Below are 20,340 nucleotides of genomic sequence, written 5' to 3'. Positions count from 1 at the left end.
TTCCTGTTCCTGGCTGGGGTGGAGATCACCTTTTACAGAAGGTAAGTACTGTAGAAAATATAGGGACAGAGTGATCTCCTGGACGAGTTTCGATCACCTAGATGGGTCGGAGAGGAATTTCCCAGACTTTTTTCTCCGAAATTGGCCATTGGGTTTTTTATCTGGTTTTTCGCCTCTCCCAGGAGATCACATGGGCTCGGGTGGGATGTAGAGTGATAGTAGATTTGAGGTTAGGATCAGATCAGCCATGATCTTATTGAATGGTGGAGCAGGCTCGAGGGGCCGATTGGCCTACTCCTGCTCCTATTTCTTATGTTCTTATGCTTGTGCTGGGACGCGTCTTGGCTCTGATGTGAACACCCTGCTTCTGCTGGGATGCTGATTGCCTCTGCTGTGTGCTTCATGCATCTGCTGGAATATGCCCTGGTTCTGCTGGGAAACCCCATGCCCCTGTGTGATTGATGCTCCTTTCCTCTCTTCTTTACCTGCCTCTGTTGGCCTGAGTAAGATGTGTGGCCAACAACAGTTCCCATGAACTTTCTTCCATTACATCCACGGGTATCTTGCTCCTTACAGACCAGTAAGCAGCGCCTGAACTTCCTGCTTTAGAGTTTTTGTCTGAGAACATTTTTGTTCTTTCCGTTCGCTTTGTTTGTATTGTTAGATTAATGAATGTAATAAAGATGGCGAGACTGCTCTGAAAACACATGATCGCTGGTTGGATGCAAATTCATTACCAACAAAAAAATCATTGAACGAATTCTGGGAATAAAATTGGTTTTGGGCGGTAGTTCAAAATGTCCAGCTAAGTCCAGAATGAGGTGTGAACTGCAGGAACAAACACAGGAAATGCTGGAAATCCTCAGCAGGCCAGGCAGCATGTGTAGGGAGAGACACCGAGTTTCAGGTCGATGAGCCTTGGCCAGAACTGCAGGAAGCCGGTGAGCTCGCTGCCTGTAATGTGGCTCCACAGCCGGAAGGTGGCGCTCCATGGCCGTGTCTCCGGTGGATTCCCGCGGTCCGGCTCACTCGAGCTGCTTTCCCACCGCGGCCATTGGCCACACTTCCCCAAGGCCCGCCAGCTTCACTCGCTCTCAGAAGGAACCGCATGAAGGTTCCGTCAATGACCAATTCCTGAGTCTGTTCCGCGACCCGTCTGCGTGCGATTCACAGGCTGAAACAGAAGAACCCGGGTCCAGTGACAATGACCTGGTCATTGGCCGGAGAGCCTGTCACTCAGTGAGGGGGCGGGTCTCCCCCGGGGGAAGCGGATTGGCCGGAGAGCCTGTCACTCAGCGAGGGGGCGGGGCTCTCCCGGGGGAAGTGGATTGGCCGGAGAGCCTGTCACTCAGTGAGGGGGCGTGTCCTGTGACAGTGACCTGGTCATTGGCCGAAGAGCCTGTCACTCAGTGAGGGGGCGGGTCTCTCCCGGGGGAAGCGGATTGGCCGGAGAGCCTGTCACTCAGTGAGGGGGCGGGTCCAGTGACAGTGACCTGGTCAATAGTCAGTTCAAACCCTCAGCTTATCAACTCGGTCTCATTTTAATCGGGGTTTCACTGCAGAGCAGAGGAGCGCTGCAGAGTGAGTGAAGGCGGCTGGAGAGCGGGGAAGGGGGAGCTCGGGAAACGCCTCAGAGCCCCGGGACAGACCGGCTTTAGAAAGACCCAGAGTCCAAATTCATCGGTGGAGGGTCCGGGGGACACTCGGGGACATTTCCCGATAGTCAGTCCGCCTCTGAGGGCAAGTCCGCGGGCCGGATCAACCTGTTCCAGGGTCTGGTCCGACACCCTGCTGAAAACAGATGTTTCCTCTTACGATCCAGATGCTGTCACGTTTTTCCACCTCACAGCAGCGCACATCTGGGGCACTAACAGATACCTCAACGGCAGCAATTTACTGACTGAATTCAATCTAGTCTCCTCCTACACTACTAAACTCTCTATAAACAGCAGATATTATCACACAGACCAGAAGTTTACAGATTGAAATAACTGAAATATTTAGCTAAATTAAACAGTGGTGTGAGAAACTCACATTTGACAAAGACTAACGGTGCGATTTATATAAAAATAGTTGCCAGGATAAAGTTACTCTCGGCTCAGTTGACTCTGGTAAGATTATCTGGAGATGCAATATATAAACCAGTGTAGTTTAGCATCAAATCCCTGGGCTGGGAACTTCCACCCTCCCTCTGGCAATGAATGGACAAAGCTGGGGTGAGTGGGTGGAAATGAGGCTCTGCGCGCCGTCCACCTATTTCACCGCCCATTGGATTTCCTGCCACACACGGGCAGGCCCATTGAAATAATATTCAATACACAGAATTACTTCAGTTTCAAATACAAAAACAAAATACTGTAGAAGCTGGAAAACTGAAATAATATCAGACAATGCCGGAAATACTGAGCAGGTCAGGCGGCATCTGTGGAGACAGAAACAGAGGTAACGTTTCAGGTCTATGAGATTTCAAATATTGGTCTTCATTGAAATGTAACTGCCGAGCTGTATGAACCTTCTGTGCATTCCCGGGTATATCCTGGGGTCGGGGGATGCGAATTGGAAGGTGGGGCAGTGATTGGGAGAGGGAGGAGCAGTGATGGGGAGAGGGAGGGGGCAGTGATGGGGAGAGGGAGGGGGCAGTGATCGGGAGAGGGAGGGGACTGTGATCGGGAGAGGGAGGGGCAGTGATCGGGAGAGGGAGGGGGCAGTGATCGGGAGAGGGAGGGGGCAGTGATCAGGAGAGGGAGGGGCAGTGATCGGGAGAGGGAGGGGCAGTGATCGGGAGAGGGAGGGGGCAGTGATCGGGAGAGGGAGGGACACTGATCGGGAGAGGGAGGGGACTGTGATCGGGAGAGGGAGGGGACAGTGATCGGGAGAGGGAGGGGCAGTGTTCGGGAGAGGGAGGGGCAGTGATGGGGAGAGGGAGGGGGCAGTGATCGGGAGAGGGAGGGGCAGTGATCGGGAGAGGGAGGGGTAGTGATGGGGAGAGGGAGGGGCAGTGATGGGGAGAGGGAGGGGCAGTGATCGGGAGAGGGAGGGGCAGTGATGGGGAGAGGGAGGGGCAGTGATGGGGAGATGGAGGGGGCAGTGATCGGGAGAGGGAGGGGCAGTGATCGGGAGAGGGAGGGGTAGTGATCGGGAGAGGGAGGGGCAGTGATGGGGAGAGGGAGGGGCAGTGATGGGGAGAGGGAGGGGCAGTGATCGGGAGAGGGAGGGGCAGTGATGGGGAGAGGGAGCGGCAGTGATCGGGAGAGGGAGGGGGCAGTGATCGGGAGAGGGAGGGGCAGTGATCGGGAGAGGGAGGGGCAGTGACTGGGAGAGGGAGGGGGCAGTGATCGGGAGAGGGAGGGGCAGTGATCGGGAGAGGGAGGGGCAGTGATCGGGAGAGGGAGGGGGCAGTGATCGGGAGAGGGAGGGGGCAGTGATCGGGAGAGGGAGGGGGCAGTGATGCGGAGAGGGAGGGGGCAGTGATCGGGAGAGGGAGGGGGCAGTGATCGGGAGAGGAAGGGGCAGTGATCGGGAGAGGGAGGGGCAGTGATCGGGAGAGGGAGGGGCAGTGATCGGGAGAGGGAGGGGGCAGTGATCGGGAGAGGGAGGGGGCAGTGATCGGGAGAGGGAGGGGGCAGTGATGCGGAGAGGGAGGGGCAGTGATCGGGAGAGGGAGGGGCAGTGATTGGGAGAGGGAGGGGGCAGTGATGGGGAGAGGGAGGGGCAGTGATCGGGAGAGGGAGGGGGCAGTGATGGGGAGAGGGAGGGGGCAGTGATGGGGAGAGGGAGGGGGCAGTGATGGGGAGAGGGAGGGGCAGTGAACGGGAGAGGGAGGGGCAGTGAACGGGAGAGGGAGGGGCGGTGATCGGGAGAGGGAGGGGGCAGTGATCGGGAGAGGGAGGGGGCAGTGATGGGGAGAGGGAGGGGCATTGATCGGGAGAGGGAGGGGTCAGTGATCGGGAGAGGGAGGGGCAGCGATCAGGAGAGGGAGGGGCAGCGATCGGGAGAGGGAGGGGCAGTGATCAGGAGAGGGAGGAGGAAGTGATCTGGAGAGGGAGGGGCAGTGATCGGGAGAGGGAGGGAGCAGTGATCGGGAGAGGGAGGGGCAGTGATCGGGAGAGGGAGGGGGCAATGATCGGGAGAGGGAGGGGCAGTGATCGGGAGAGGGAGGGGGCAGTGATGGGGAGAGGGAGGGGCAGTGATCAGGAGAGGGAGGAGGAAGTGATCGGGAGAGGGGGGGCAGTGATCGGGAGAGGGAGGGGGCAGTGATCGGGAGAGGGAGGGGCAGTGATCGGGAGAGGGAGGGGGCAGTGATGGGGAGAGGGAGGGGGCAGTGATCGGGAGAGGGAGGGGGCAGTGATCGGGAGAGGGAGGGGGCAGTGATCGGGAGAGGGAGGGGGCAGCGATCGGGAGAGGGAGGGGCGGTGATCGGGAGAGGGAGGGGGCAGTGATCGGGAGAGGGAGGGGGCAGTGATCGGGAGAGGGAGGGGGCAGTGATCGGGAGAGGGAGGGGGCAGCGATCGGGAGAGGGAGGGGCGGTGATCGGGAGAGGGAGGGGGCAGTGATCGGGAGAGGGAGGGGGCAGTGATCGGGAGAGGGAGGGGCAGTGATCGGGAGAGGGAGGGGGCAGTGATCGGGAGAGGGAGGGGGCAGTGATCGGGAGAGGCAGTGGGCAGTGATCGGGAGAGGGAGGGGTCAGTGATCGGGAGAGGCAGTGGGCAGTGATCTGGAGAGGGAGGGGCAGTGATGGGGAGAGGGAGGGGCAGTGATCGGGAGAGGGAGGGGGCAGTGATCGGGAGAGGGAGGGGGCAGTGATCTGGAGAGGGAGGGGCAGTGATGGGGAGAGGGAGGGGGCAGTGATCGGGAGAGGCAGTGGGCAGTGATCTGGAGAGGGAGGGGCAGTGATCGGGAGAGGGAGGGGGCAGTGATCGGGAGAGGCAGTGGGCAGTGATCTGGAGAGGGAGGGGCAGTGATGGGGAGAGGGAGGGGGCAGTGATCGGGAGAGGCAGTGGGCAGTGATCGGGAGAGGGAGGGGCAGTGATGGGGAGAGGGAGGGGGCAGTGATGGGGGGAGGGAGGTGGCAGTGATCGGGAGAGGCAGTGATGGGGAGAGGGAAGGGCAGTGATCGGGAGAGGCAGTGGGCAGTGATCTGGAGAGGGAGGGGCAGTGATGGGGAGAGGGAGGGGGCAGTGATGGGGGAGGGAGGTGGCAGTGATGGGGAGAGGGAGGGGGCAGTGATGGGGGGAGGGAGGTGGCAGTGATCGGGAGAGGCAGTGATGGGGAGAGGGAGGGGCAGTGATCGGGAGAGGCAGTGGGCAGTGATCTGGAGAGGGAGGGGCAGTGATGGGGAGAGGGAGGGGCAGTGATCGGGAGAGGCAGTGGGCAGTGATCGGGAGAGGGAGGGGCAGTGATGGGGAGAGGGAGGGGGCAGTGATGGGGGGAGGGAGGTGGCAGTGATCGGGAGAGGCAGTGATGGGGAGAGGGAAGGGCAGTGATCGGGAGAGGGAGGGGCAGTGATGGGGAGAGGGAGGTGGCAGTGATCGGGAGAGGCAGTGATGGGGAGAGGGAAGGGCAGTGATCGGGAGAGGGAGGGGCAGTGATCGGGAGAGGGAGGGGTCAGTGATCAGGAGAGGGAGGGTGCAGTGATGGGGAGAGGGAGGGGGCAGTGATGGGGAGAGGGAGGTGGCAGTGATCGGGAGAGTGGTGAGGTTGAGGTGAGGGGTGAGAAGGAGGGGGGGGAGTGGGTGAGGGGATGTGAATGAGCGGGGAGGTTGGGTAAGGAGGAGAGGGTTGGGGAGGAGGGGGGAAGGGGTGATGAGGGGGGCGGCGTGTTCTTTGGCAGCACCTTCCAAACCCGCAAACTCTTCCACCCAGGATCACAAGGGCAACAGGCGCATGGGAACACCACCACCTCAAAGTTCTCCTCCAAGTCACACACCATCCTGACTTGGAAATATTTCGGCCGTTCCTTCATTGTCACTGGGTCAAAATCCTGGAACTCTCTCCCTAACAACACTGTGGGAGAACCTTCACCACACAGACTGCAGCGTTTGAAGAAGGCGGCTCAGCAACACCTTCTTCAGGGCAATTAGGGATGGGCAGTAAATGCTGGCCTTGCCAGCGACCCCCACATCCCAGGAACGAATGAAAAAAGTCCAGAAGAAACTTTCAACATGGAATGTTTGCACTTCTATGAAAAAATAAGAAACGTACTTGAAGGGGGCGGAACACGAGGAAGGTTGAAAATATTTGTGAACAAAATGAAGTAAATCAGAAAGTCATGGTTAAATGATGTCAGGAATATGTTTTTAGGAGAGAGAGAGAGATGTGTAAAAAAAAATTAAAGAACCTTTGTCTGATTTCCGAGCGGCCTCCAGCGGGTGTTTGAAGAGCAGCTGGTTCGGTCGCTCAACGCGCCCACACTCCGCCCATTTGTATCTGAAAATTACAATCCGGGTCCTCTGTACTTCATGGGACCCCGGTTTGTAAATGACGTTGTTTCCCCCTGAAACAGGCGGGCGTTCCCGCTGCCCATCTCAGGACCCTACCCAAGGTGGCGATGGCTGAAGCTCCGGTGTAAACTTTAGTGCCATTTCCAGGCGACTCTCACTCCGGTTACACCAGGCGGGGGCTCTTAAATTCCACCATTAGTTCGGGATGGGAATTGTAAGAATCCAGAGGCTGGAGCAAGGTGCAAATAAAACAAACAGCACGTTTAGTTCATGCTTCTGGGATGTAATTAAGCCCCGAATCGCTGTGTTTTCAATCAATGCGGCTTCTATGGTGCAGTTTAATAACAGCGCTTGGCAGGTGTTGCACTAATTCATCTCAAACACCGCCATGTAGCGCCACCTTCCGCCTGTGGAGCAACATTACAGGCAGGAAGGTCACCGGGTTCCTGCAGCTCACAGCTCATTCCACCCAGTCAGTTCCTCTCTACAATTCACCATCCATTTGTTTCTTCCCTCCCCCTCCTTCTATTCCCCAGCCCTACAGAGGCCCTTGCTGATCTTTCAGTTCCCAGTTCCGATGCAGGGTGTATTCCCGGAATGTTAACCTGTCTTCTCTCTCCACAGGTGATGACCTTGTCCACTCTCTATTCTAAACACTCCACACGCTTGAATGTTCTGATCATTTCCATCCCCTGGGTTTTCCCATGTTTCTGATACTCCCTCCTGTTCCCTTTTGATTTCACTTCTATCTGGTGCCCCTTTTACTTTTTCCTTCCCTCGGGTATTATTTAATTTGCCGTGTCTCGGATGGTCCCTTTGTCATGTCCTTCCCACTGGTGTTCCATCTCACCCTAGTTCCTCTCCCCTGCCCCTCTTTACCTTTAACTTCCCAGCTGGAGTCTGTGGTTCCCTTGGTGTATTCCTGCCCGTGTTTTAAATCTCCTCTGTTTCTGGGCCCCGATGATTCTCGATGTTCTTGAGGTTTTATTTAATTTTACAGGAGTCTCTGGAGCAGTTGCCACGAGTTTGTTCCCCTGCACCGATTAAACAAACAAATCTCACCAACAAGACATTGTCACTCGGTTGTAGCCGCCCTGACCTCAGGTGACATTTGGACCACCCGCACCACCTGTGACTGAGACCGACGCCCATCAGTTTGCAGCTGGCAGGAGGCGGGGTGACATTATGGGATGGACCTGTTAGTGACCTTTAACCCCGCAGATTGTCAGCGGGGCGGAGTTTTTCCCGCTGTCATTCCATCCCGGATTGAATATGGGAAAGATTCTCTCAGTGAAAGTGTGGGTGAAAGTGTGGAGATGGGACATGTTGTCCGCATTGTAAAATGACACCTGTCCGCCCTCATAGTCCAGGTACACCCCGATCTTCCGGGGCTTCACACTCGGGGTGAGGGGGGTCCGTGAGGGGGAGGTTCCGGCAACATAGCCACTTCCGGGTCTCAGCCACACAGTCCAGTATCCGGTGTCAGGGCTCAGTCTGATTTCCCCTTTCCTCCCGGCAGACTCTTGGGCCACTCCCAGAAACCACCGAGCCTTGATCCCCACCTCCACCTCCCAGTAGTGTCTCCCTGATGTGAATCCCTCCGATCCCAGGACACAGGCCCTGCAATCAAACCTCTCCGGGGTGTCAGAGAGCGGCTGCCATTTGTCTCCGAGTCTCACACTGGTCCGGTCCTCAGACAGGATGAGTCGGGGATTCGCTGTGTTCGGATCCAGAGTCAGAGAAGCTGGAGCTGGGGGAAAGTTAAAATAACACAGTCAGTGATTTAGTTTCTTCTTGTGATTTACTCAAATACTTTCCTTTTTAAAGTGCCCACTCGGGCTCTGGGTTGTATTCATGGAATCCGCTGTCACTCCAGGGTTTTCACCTGGGGGTTGATTTACGTCGATTTCCCCTCGACTCAGCGCTGCAGCGGAAGCAGCGCCCGGAGATAAAGACCCGAGAACCACTGGAGACAGCGGGGGGAGGGTGAAAGAGAGAGAGCGGGTGAGGGTAGCGAGAGAGATGGGGAGGGGGATGAGACAGAGAGGCGGAGGGGGTGGGAAGAGGTGCGAGAGGGAGAGAGGGGAGAGGTGGGGAGGGAGGGAGTGGGAGATCAGGGGGAGGAGAGGGAGGGGGATGGGAGCGAGTGTGGGAGGGAATAGAGGGGAGAGCGAGGAGAGGGAGGGGGAGGGGTGGAGAGAGCGGGAGAGGGGAATGGAAGGGAGAGCGGGAGGGCAGAGGGAGAGAAGGGGATGGGGAGAGAGTGGGAGGTGAGAGAATGAGGGTTAAAGGAAAGAGGGAGTGTTAGGTGAGGGGGAGGGGAGAGGGGGAGTGGAGAGAGATGGAGCTGGAGGGGAAGAAAGAGTGAGGGGAGAGGAGCAGAGAGGACAGGGGAGAAGAGGGGAAGGGGAGGGGAGAGAGCAGGAGGGGAGGGAGCAGAGAGAGGGGGAGAGGGCGAAGGGAGGTGAGGGGGAGGGGAGAGCGGGGAGGTGGAGAGAGGGGGAGGCAAAAGAGAGGGAGGAGGATGAAATTGGTCTTGGACTGTTTTAGGTGATAGTCGATCAGCAGCTCGTATCGCGCTCCCTCAATATTCGTTTCCATTAACTTCAATGGGAATTAATATTGGGCACAATGTAAAATGGGCCACTGATTTACTATCGCCCATTTTGTGTTACCACCCAGCCTGATTTTACCCGCAATCTCTCTCTGGAGGCGTGACCCACACACCACTAATCAGCGCTGTCGATGTGTGGAGAGGGGGAAAGTACCGACAGCAGGAGAATAGAGAGAAGAGAAGGAAAAAGGTAAAGTGAAAACAATGAGGAGGGGAGCTGCTGCAGAAAGGAAGAGGGAACCAAAAACAACCGAGGGAAACTAAATTAAAAAGCTCAGCAAAGGAAATGGGAGAGACAGGATACACCATGTACTGGAGACAAAGTCCCAGACACTCTTAGATTGATCACAATCAGCAGTGCAATTCGAGATTGAATAGAACAGCAAGGGTCTGGTTCAGCCTGAGACAGTGGCCAAGGAGGGGGTGGAGTTGGTGGCCAGGATGTAGACTTGTTGACAATTTCCAGAGACGATGGCTTAAATCTTCCCAATGTTTAATTGGAAAAAATTCTGGCTCCTCCATAACTGGATTCCAGATAATCTGTTGGACAACACACTGGCGGTGGAGGGGTCAAGAGAGGTGGTGGAGAGGTAGAGCTGGGGACCATCGGTGTACATCTGGAAACTGAGCCTGTTTCTGTGGATGAGGTTGACAAGTGGCAAAATGTAGATCAGTGAGAGAATAAGACCAAGAATAAATACTTGAGAATCTCCTGGGGTGCCGTGCGGGTTCGGAAAGAGAAGCCATTGCTGGAGATACTCTGGCTACGATCAAATAGGTAAATGTGAACCAAGTAAAGGCAGTCCCACTGAGTAGGACAATTGAGGAGAGACATTGGAGGAGAATGGTCAATGTTTGCAGAGAGCTCCAGGAGGATGAGGAGGGAAAATGCGCGATATTCATTGTCACAGAGCATGTCATGTGTGATCTTTATTAGGGCCACTTTGGGGCTATGACAGGGATGAAAATCTGGTTAGGGTGGTTCAAACATGCAGTTGCAGGAAAATGGCCAGGGATTTCAGAAGTGATCGTACGTTCAAGGACTTTGTAGAAGAAAGTAAGGTTGGAGATCAAGTGCAAGGCCAGAGGGATAGAGGATGGGTAATTTTGAGGAAGTTGTGGTGACATTGGATTTGAAAAGGAGCTGGATAGGACGTGAGGAGAGGGAACCATTTACAATGTGAGCTAGCATGAAACCAGGAAGAGAAGTTGGGTGGGCAGCAGTTTAGTGGGAATGGGGTCAATGGAGCAGGAGGTGGGTCCAGCAGAGAATACAATCTCAGTAAGACAGGCAGCCTGGCTTCTGATTGGTTATTTGTACCGTGGATATGTAAAATAAAGAGAATAATGCAGCGAGAGAATAAAAATAAAAATACCAAACATTGAACCGAATGTTGATGTTTTATCCAGTAGGAATATTGGTATAAAATATCAGAACATACATTGTTGGGAATTTAAGAACTGAAGTAAGAACTGTGAGTAACTCAAAGCAGATCAGAGAAAGTGGGTGAGAGTCTCGGTGGAAGTGAGTGATGATGGGATTAGTGTCACTGTGTGAAGCTGCTTTCAAAGGTGATGCAATGACTTTCTAGCGTGGTTCTAAACTCGGGTTTAAGCAGCTGTTTTCAAAGGCAACAAGGAAAGTACTGTTGTGAGTAAAATATTTCACAGGTAAGACAGAGTCCAGCATAAGGGATGTGTTGGAAATAAATACACTGCAATTACATCTGAAGGAGAAACTGACATTTCTAATGCTCCTGACAAATGTCTCAAAGCACTTCACACAATGTATTACTTTTGAAGTGTATTTTCTGCTGTGATATAGGGCAGGGTGTCCAATAGGGCAGGGGGTCCAAATTAGACCTCCCCTCTCCTCAGCCCTCACAATTCCACTCTCCAAGCCCAGGCAGCTCAGTCCTATTTGGGTTTACAGTTTTTTGCCAGCTTCTTATCAAACTCTCTCTTGAAGCTGCTGATACCCTCAGACAACTCTGCCTCCCTTACTTTCCATACCCTCCCCATAAAGTACTTGGGAGTGATTTACGTCTCACTATCGCCCGGATTTACACCGTAAATGGAGCAGTAATGAGACAAAAATCACACGCAGTGCTTCCCACCAGGTTCCCACCAAGGCCTCCGGGCAATGTAACAGCCGCCAGATAGGAATCCAGCGCTCCCGCACTGAACATGGGGGAAGCCTCATTAGTTCATGCAAACCGGATCCCATATGTACATGGGACCCCAATGCAATCTTGGTCTTCCATTGGATGGAGCGTGAGCTGTGCAAGCCCCACCCAGTGGAACAGTCTGTAGAATGGCTGAACCTGTGGTCCTTAAAGGGACCACTGGAAACCCCATAGGGAATGATGCAAGGAGTTCGTTCTCCCCGGTGTCCTGGGCAAGATTTATCCCTCAACCAACATCACGGAAACAGGGTATCTGGTCATTATCACGTTGTTATTTGTGGGAGCTTGCTGTGCGCAAATTCGTTGTCGTTTTTCCTACATTATATCAGTGACTACTCATAAACATTACTTCATTGGCTGTAAAGCGCTTTGGGATTTCCTGAGCTCGTGAAAGGCGCTATATAAATGCACGTTCTTTCTTTTTTTCCCTTTTGTAACAGTTTCTCTGTGGCCAGGAGGTGCCTGAATTGTCCTTAATGCTGCTGCCGCTTCTCGGCTTTCTCCCTCCACCTCCCCCAACCTCGCCCCCTCCTACTGCATTTTCATGCCCCCCTCCCCTCCTCGCCTTCTGCTCACTGGCCTCCAGGGAGGATTTGGCGGATTTCCGGTCTCCCGCCTCCCTCCTCAAGGATCACCGAGCACCTTCCCACGCTCCAAATCCGTGGGTAACTCGCCAGCAATATTGTACTGAAGCCCAACCCTGAGAATGGATTGGGCCTCTGACCAGTTTCATGGAGCGAGCAGTGGGCTCACTGACTCACTGCCTGCCCGATCAATGGGGTCACTCAAAAACCCAACCTCGCTCAATCCAAACTGCCTTTTCACCCTCCCTTTTCTCAGTTTGGGACTATCCCTACTTTGTTGTAGACTCTGACTGTGTTAAACCTGTGGATGTTTATCTTCTCTCTGCGGTTTAGGATCTTGAATACTTCAATAAGATCACCCCAAGCCCTCCCTTATCCAGAGCAAAGACTCCTGACTTCCAGACTAGACACGGACATCAGTGATCATTTAATCCGGGGTCAGGGAGCCCGTTCAGTCTCTTCTCATCTGGATTTATAAATCAGGAAAAGGAATATAAGAGTTTTACCGGGGTTAATGGCGTCTATCATTTCTCTGCACACTGTGTACTGTAAAGGGCCATTGAACTTTCCGATAGACAGGGCGCCATCTGCTACTGACAGTACTTGATCATCCTCACTAATCCTGTAAATATTGAACAGTTGATGTTATAACACTTTTCTGAGTTCTTTTACCAAACTGTGCAGAGTTTCAGTAAAGAGCATGTCTCACCTCCTCTTCCGACAAGCTTCCTCCTGAAATAAATAAAACACAAACAGTGAGGAGGATAGTAAAAGACTTCAGGAGGACACAGACAGGCTGGTGAAATGAGCAGACACAGGGCAGGTAAAATTTAACACAGAGAAGTGTGAAGTGGTGCATTTTAGAAGGAAGAATGAGGAGAGGCAAAATAAACTAAACGGTACAATTTTAAATGTGGTGCAAGAACAGAGAGACCTGGGGGCTCACATTCACAAATCTTTAAGATAATTGGCAAAATAAGAGAGTGGGGATTTTTTTATACAATGACTTGTGATGACCTGGAATGCACTGACTGACAGGGTGGAGGAAGCAGATTTAATAGTGATTGTGAAAAGGGAATTGGAAATAGACTTGCAAAGGAAAAATTGCAGGGCTATGGGGAAAGAGCAGGGGGGAGTGGGTCTAATTGCACAGCTCTTTCAAAGAGCCGGCACAGGCACAATGGGCCTTTTGTGCCTGTGGGATTCTATCATTGTAAGTAGTTGAAAAGCCTGATTTGTGTGTCAGATACTGGAACTCAACATCAGTGTCACTCACAGACACAGTGACTCTCACACCCACCGCACCAGACACACCCACACACTCACAACATGGAACTGTAACTGGATTGCAATCTGAGTGCCAGGAAAATAGTAAACTTGCGCAACACGGAAATTCAAGATCAGGACAACTCATTCCCGGGAGGTTGCAGGTATTCCTGGGAATCTGCGGACAGTGCGGGAGCCGGTTAGTTCAGTGACAACAGAACTGCCCCGGAATAGACAAAACAATCAGTTTAAATCAGTTTCGAATTATTCAGCAAATGCTGCATTTATTTCAGTTATCATCGGTTATTTTGTGACTGTGTGAAGTTTCACTGAACTGACCCGCAATATAATCCTCACCTTCAGAAATGTCAGCCCGTCTTTTTGCTCCTTCTGTTTCTGCAACTTTGAGAGTTTCTCCTGAATAGAATTTAAATTCTCTTTAATTTCTCGGAGGTTTTCCTCCATTGATTCTAGAATCTCCCCCTCTTGTTCCCTGAGATCTCGGATTAATCGCTGCTCTTTCTCACTGAGAATCTGGTGCATTTTAGCGAACTCGGATGTGATGCGGGTCTGCAGACTGCTCGACTGTTCCTACCGAAATGAAATGTGAAACATAATTAATGTACCGCGATAAAGCGAACAAAACTAACCGAGATCCCAGAAAATCAGCACAGGGAGACCTTACCCTAACTGCGGAAATCTGCTGTTTCTGTTTTAATTCCATTTCTGGAGCCGCCGATTTCTTCTCTGTGAGAGAATCTAAGGAAGATTTCAGCTGATCCCGGGATTGGGATGAAAATCTCAGAATAAAAGTGTTTGTGAAAACAGGCGAGTAAAAGAGTGGATCAAGTGAATCTCTTGTTCATTTTACCCTGTAGATCTCAACAGCTTCATTGATGGGCAGGAAGCGGCGCGACTCGTCACTCTGCCCGTCTCTCCCCGCAAGGCCCGTCACACAGATCAGTTTCTGGTCAGTTTCACAAAACAGCTTCAGTTCTTCCTGATGTTCCTCACAGTGAAGTTTACTTTCCTTCTCTTTCCCATTCAGGTTTAATTTTCCTGCTTTCTGGGCCAGACTCGCTCAGGCCCGATTGACCCGGAGGTTTCTGTCTGCAAATTCCTCTCTACATTCCGGCCAGGAGTTTGTCGCCTCCTGGTGTTCGCGAGGCCGGGTGACACAGGCGCGGCACAAGTTGTGCCCGCACTCCAGTATAACCGGATCGGTGAAGAAATCAAGACAAACGGGACAATTTCAATCCTCAGTGAAACTCTCCACCTCGTGTCTGGAAGCCGGGATGAGTTTCAGCGCTTCCTGATTCAAACTGCTGGGCTGATATTTCTGTGGGTGGATCAGCCCCGGTTCGCCCATCAAATCCTCCTTCAGTTCCCTGCGGTGTTACCGTATTTACTCTGACAGTGATACAAAGTTATATAGTCACACAATAAAAGACAATTCCCAACTCCCTGTCATGAACTAACACTAAATTGGCCTCTTCAGTTCCCTGCTCTGTTACCGTATTTACTCTTACGCTGTTACAACGTTATATATCGCACATTAACATTCCTAATCCCTAATGAAAACAGAAAATGCTGGAAACACTCAGCAGATCAGGCAGCATCAGTGGAGGGAAAAACAGAACATTTCAGGTCGGTGACCTTTCGTCAGAACTGGAAAGTGTTGGAGATTTAACAATCTGTAAGCAAGTACAGAGCCAGGGAAAGGGGGAGGGGTGGGCGCGCTGGAAAACAACAACAGGGAGGGTCTGTGATAGGGTGGGGGGCAGGAGTGAATAAATGTCAAAAGTGATGCTGGTGCAAAGCAAAAGAGGGTGGTAATGGGACAAGTAAAGAAACATAGAAACATAGAAGATAGGAGCAGGAGTAGGCCATTCGGCCCTTCGAGCCTGCTCCGCCATTTAATGAGAACATGGCTGATCATCCAAATTCAATACCCTGTCCCTGCTTTCTCCCCATATCCCTTGATCCCTTTAGCCTCAAGAAATATATCCAACTCCTTCTTGAATATATTTAATGAATTGGCCTCACCTGCCCTGAGTGGCAGAGAATTCCACAGGTTCACCACTCTCAGGTTGAAGAAATTCCTCCGCATCTCTGTCCTAAATGGCTTACCCCTTATCCTTAGACTGTGACCCCTGGTTCTGGACTCCCCCGCCATCGGAAACATCCTCCCTGTCAAGTCCTGTAAGAATTTTGTATGTTTCATTGATATCACCTCTCATTCTTCTAAACTCTAGAGAATATAGGCCTAGTCTACTCAATCTCTCCTCATAGGACAATCCCCCATCCCAGGAATCAGTCTGGTGAACCTTTGCTGCACTCCCTCTATGGCAAGTATATCCTTCCTTAGTTAAGGAGACTAAAACTGTACACAATACTCCAGGTATGGCCTCACCAGGGCCCTATACAATTGCAGTAAGACATCTTTACTCTATACTCAAATCCTCTTGTAATAAAGGCCAACATAACATTTGCTTTCCTAATTGCTTGCTGTACCTGCATGTTAACTTTCAGTGATTCATGTACAAGGACATCCAGGTCCCTCTGAACACCAACATTTCCCAATCTTTCACCATTTAAAAAATACTCTGCTTTTCTATTTTTCCTACCAAGGTGGATAACTTCACATTTCTCCATATTATATTCCATTTGCCATGTTTTTATCCACTCACTTAGCCTATCTATATCCCCTTAAAGCCTCCTTACATCCTCCTCACAACGTACATTCCCATCCAGCTTTGTATCATCAGCAAACTTGGATATATTACATTTGGTCCCCTCATCCAAATCATTAATGTAGATTGTGAATAGCTGAGGCCCAAGCACTGATCCTTGTGGTACCCCACTAGTTACAGTCTGCCAACCTAAAAATGACCCGTTTATTCCTACTCTCTGTTTTCTGTCCATTAACCAATCCTCAATCCATGCTAGTATATTATCCCAAATCCCATGAGCCTTAATTTTCTTCAATAACCTCTTGTGTGGCACCTTATCGAATGTCTTCTGAAAATCCAAATACACCACACCCACTGGTTCCCCTTATCTATTCTGCTGGTTACAACCTCAAAAAGCTCTAACAGATTTGTCAAACACGATTTCCCTTTCATTAATCCCTGTTGACTCTGCTCAATCCTATTGTTATTTTCTAAGTGCCATGTTACCGAGTCCTTAATAATAGATTCTAGCATTTTCCCGACTACTGACGTCAGGCTAACTGGTCTGTAGTTCCCCGTTTTCTCTCACCCTCCTTTCTTAAATAGTGGAGTTACATTTGCTTCCTTCCAAGGCACTATACAAATGCAAGTCTTTCTTTCTAGCAGATAAAATAGATCCTCAATGCTTCAATCCCTCTAAAGATTTTCTCTGTGCCTGTCATCTAAACTCACTGATTAACATTTGTGGCACTTTGGCCTAGAAATTCGGTTGTTTGCGCCAGCGGTTAGCGCCTAAAGAGACCGAGAATTGGGGCGTTACCTAATGTTGGGGCGGGCGCAATGAAGATAGCGACAACTCCCATATTTACTATACATTTAACGCCTGCGCTAAGTGTTTGCATGCGCCCACGAGCGCAAGCACATAATGACGTCATTTCAGTGTGCAACGCCTTTTAGGGCGCCTGAGCAGATATTGGGTGGCGCCCGGAGCCTTTACGCCTAGCGCTATTAGTGACAGTTCGAAGGAGCGTTAGCAGGTCCTTCTCGGAGTCGGTGGCGCTATTTAAAGGGGACAGCTCTCGTATAGAAGCTTCAGCCACTTGGCCTGTTCATTGCGATCGTTGGTGGAGAGAGTTGGCGAGCTACTGTGGAGCAGAGTTTTGGGATTTTAGCATTAGAGTACTTGGGACCTTCAAACCTGTCCGGAGCAGTTGGAGCACGAGACCTAACAGCCTTTTGACCAACTGGCATCGGAATGGGAGATGCTTTGGAGGGCGACTGCCTCATGGCCGAACACTATGAAGGGGCAGAGAGACGGCGGGAGAGAGGGCCGGGATTGGCCAGAAGGAGGAGGGTATTGATGCGCTATCAATTACTCATAAAAGACTGAGAGTTAAGAGAGTAACTAAAGGCTTTTATTAACAAAAAGAATGAAGGTCTGCCTCGAGTGGTCGACCAGTCCAGGAATACAAAGGGCTGGGGAGCAGCCACCTTTATACTAGGACTTGTGGGAGGAGTCAGCCGAGGCATGTCTACAGTGGAATACAAACAGTATACAAACAGTGGTTTACCACATTCACCCCTTGTTTAAAATTGAGTCCGGCGGGGTGAAGTGTATCAAAAGTTAGCGTATTGGAGTCGCTCCGGAGGTCTTGTCTGCCGCTGTGATCGGCATGGCGACGGCAGGGGTAGTGAAGCTTCCGGCGTCAAGTCCCGCGTAGGCTGTGGCGCTGGCGTGTCGTCCTCATAGATGTCGAGCGGGTCGCGGGACCCAGGCCTGCCGTCTGCTGGGGCTGGATATCGGATCGTGGGGGGGGGGGGTGGTAGTGGGTAGTGGGTTACTGCGGCCCCCGAGGGTGCAAGGTCTCTTATGGAGACTGTGTCCTCCCGCCCGTCCGGGTACGCAATGTAAGCATACTGGGGGTTGGCGTGGAGGAGGTCGACCCTCTCGACTAGGGGGTCCGTTTTATGGGTCCTCACGTGTCTTCTCAGTAGGACCGGCCCTGGGGATGTCAGCCATGGCGGTAGCGATGTCCCCGATGTGGACTTCCTTGGGAAGACAAACATTTTCTCATGAGGGGTGGCGTTAGTGGCAGTGCAGAGCAGTGACCGAATAGAGTGGAGTGCATCGGGTAGCACATCCTGCCAGCGGGAGGTTGGAAGGCCCCTAGACTTTAAGGCTAGCAGGATGGCCTTCCAAACTGTCGCATTTTCTCTTTCCACCTGTCCGTTCCCCCGGGGGTTGTAACTGGTGGTCCTGCTTGTGGCAATACCCCTAGTTAGCAGGTACTGACGGAGTTCGTCGCTCATAAACGATGAGCCCCGGTCGCTATGGATATAGCTGGGGAAGCCGAACAGGGTGAAGAGGTCATTCAGACATTTAATGACCGTGGCACTGGTCATGTCCGGGCAGGGGAAGGCGAACGGGAAACGGGAGTACTCATCGATAATATTGAGGAAGTACACATTGCGGTCGGAGGAGGGGAGAGGCCCTTTAAAATCGACGCTCAGGCGCTCGAAGGGGCGAGTGGCTTTTATCAGGTGGGCCCTGTCTGGTCTATAAAAGTGCGGTTTGCACTCAGCGCAGACTTGGCAGTTCCTGGTCATGGTCCTGACCTCCTCGATAGAGTAAGGCAGGTTGCGGGCCTTGATGAGATGGAAGAACCTGGTGACCCCCGGGTGGCAGAGGTCATTGTGGAGGGCCCGCAGTCTATCGATCTGCGCGCTGGCGCAGGTGCCACGCGATAGCGCATCCGGGGGTTCATTTAGCTTCCCGGGCCGGTACAAGATCTCGTAGTTGTAGGTGGAAAGTTCGATTCTCCACCTCAAGATCTTGTCATTTTTGATTTTGCCCCTCTGCTTGTTGTTAAACATAAAAGCAACTGAACGCTGGTCAGTGAGCAGGGTAAATCGTTTTCCGGCCAGGTAGTGCCTCCAATGACGCACAGCCTCCACAATCGCCTGGGCCTCCTTCTCAGCAGCGGAGTGTCTGGTCTCCGGGCCTTGGAGGGTTCGTGAAAAGAAGGCCACGGGTCTCCCCGCCTGATTGAGGGTAGCGGCCAGGGCAAAGTCGGACGCGTCGCTTTCCACCTGGAAGGGGATGGATTCGTCCACTGCGTGCATGGTGGCTTTGGCAATGTCCTCCTTGATACGGTGGAAGGCTAAGCGGGCCTCTGCCGTCAAGGGAAAAAAGGTGGACTTGATCAGCGGACGGGCCTTGTCCGCATAGTAGGGGACCCACTGGGCATAATAGGAGAAAAACCCTAGGCACCTCTTCAGGGCCTTGAGGCAGTGGGGCAGTGGGAGTTCCATAAGGGGACGCATCCGGTCGGGGTCGGGGCCGATGACTCCGTGTTCCACAACACAGCCAAGGATGGCGAGGCGGTTTGTGCGGAATATGCACTTCTCCTTGTTATATGTCAGGTTCAGGAGTTGGGCGGTGCGGAGGAATTTTTTGAGGTTTGCGTCATGGTCCTGCAAGTCACGGCCGCAGATGGTCACATTGTCCAGGTATGGGAAAGTGGCCTGCAACGCATTTTGATCTACCATCCGGTCCATCTCCCTTTGGAAGACGGAGACCCCGTTGGTGACGCCAAAGGGAACCCTAAGGAAGTGATAGAGGCGGCCGTTTGCCTCAAAGGCAGTATACTGGCAGTCCTCAGGGGTGATAGGGAGCTGGTGGTACGCTGATTTCAGGTCAATGGTCGAGAAGACGCGGTACTGCGCGATCTGGTTGACCATATCAGCTATGCGGGGGAGTGGGTAAGCGTCCAGTAGGGTGTAGCGATTTATTGTCTGGCTGTAGTCGATGACCAGGCGCTGCTTCTCGCCGGTCTTAACGACCACAACCTGGGCTCGCCAGGGGCTGGTGCTGCCCTCAATAATCCCTTCCTTCAGGAGCCGCTCCACTTTGGTTTTAATGAAAACCCTGTCCCCGGCACTGTATCGCCTGCTCTTTGTGGCGATGGGCTTACAGTCGGGGGTGAGGTTAGCAAACAGTGGGGGGGGGGTGACTCTGAGTGTGGAGAGGTTGCACCTGGTGCGCGGCGGGCAATTTGGAAGCTGCTGGCTGCGGACTGTGAGTGGGGGTAGGGGTCCACCGTACGCCATCGTAACACTTTTAAGGTGGCACTGAAAATCTAACCCCAGCAGGACGGCAGCGCAGAGGTCGGGCAGGACCAGGAGTTTAAAATGATCGTACACAGTCCCGTCTACTACGAGTGTCACCACGCAGTAGCCGCCGATGTCCGCCGACTGGGACTCGGAGGCCATCGAAATCCGCTGGTGCGCAGGCAGGACTGGGAGAGAGCAACGCCGCTCCATGTCGGGGTGGATGAAGCTCTCCGTGCTCCCAGAGTCAAAAAGGCAGATTGTATCGTGACCATTTACCTTAATGTCCATTGTGGAGCTGGCCAGCTGGTGCGGTCTCGCTTGGTCCAGTGTAACGGATGCCAGCGTAGGGGTCGGTGTGTCGCTGCGGGTATCAGATGAGGCGGTGTTGGGGGCCTGCTGCGTTCCGGCTGTCGTCCAAGATGGCGGCGTCCATGATCCCCATGTGGCTGGAGGCGTCCAAAATGG

The 20,340-nt window shown here is 52.8% G+C and overlaps 1 protein-coding gene across 1 annotated transcript; it reads right to left on the bottom strand.

Moving 5' to 3' along the window:
- Nucleotides 1–7,424: 7,424 nt before the first annotated feature.
- Nucleotides 7,425–13,941, bottom strand: LOC147096243 (zinc-binding protein A33-like). The gene is made up of 5 exons (XM_085975090.1): nt 13,776–13,941; nt 13,448–13,681; nt 12,534–12,556; nt 12,331–12,446; nt 7,425–8,190 (listed from the first exon to the last, which is right to left on the bottom strand). The coding sequence occupies exons 1-5, from the start codon at nt 13,812–13,814 to the stop codon at nt 7,640–7,642; spliced, it is 963 nt and encodes a 320-aa protein (XP_085831216.1). The 5' UTR covers nt 13,815–13,941; the 3' UTR covers nt 7,425–7,639.
- Between the last annotated feature and the right edge of the window lie 6,399 nt (nt 13,942–20,340).

This window comes from Somniosus microcephalus, unplaced genomic scaffold (genome assembly GCF_052327205.1).
Source record: "Somniosus microcephalus isolate GS21.2 unplaced genomic scaffold, FLI_Smic_1.0 unresolved_chr1, whole genome shotgun sequence".
Classification (NCBI taxonomy): Eukaryota; Metazoa; Chordata; class Chondrichthyes; order Squaliformes; family Somniosidae; genus Somniosus; species Somniosus microcephalus.
The sequence above is the reverse complement of the archived record's forward strand: the minus strand, read 5'-3'. Positions and strand labels throughout refer to the sequence as shown.

Excerpts from the sequence above, each read along its gene's own strand:
- LOC147096243 (XM_085975090.1), bottom strand. The coding sequence starts at position 13,814 with ATGGAATTAAAACAGAAACAGCAGATTTCCGCAGTTAGG. Across the intron at positions 13,682-13,775 it reads AGCAGATTTCCGCAGTTAGG|GAACAGTCGAGCAGTCTGCA; the intron begins GTAAGGTCTCCC and ends TCATTTCGGTAG. Across the intron at positions 8,191-12,330 it reads GATAGACGCCATTAACCCCG|CTCCAGCTTCTCTGACTCTG; the intron begins GTAAAACTCTTA and ends ACTTTCCCCCAG.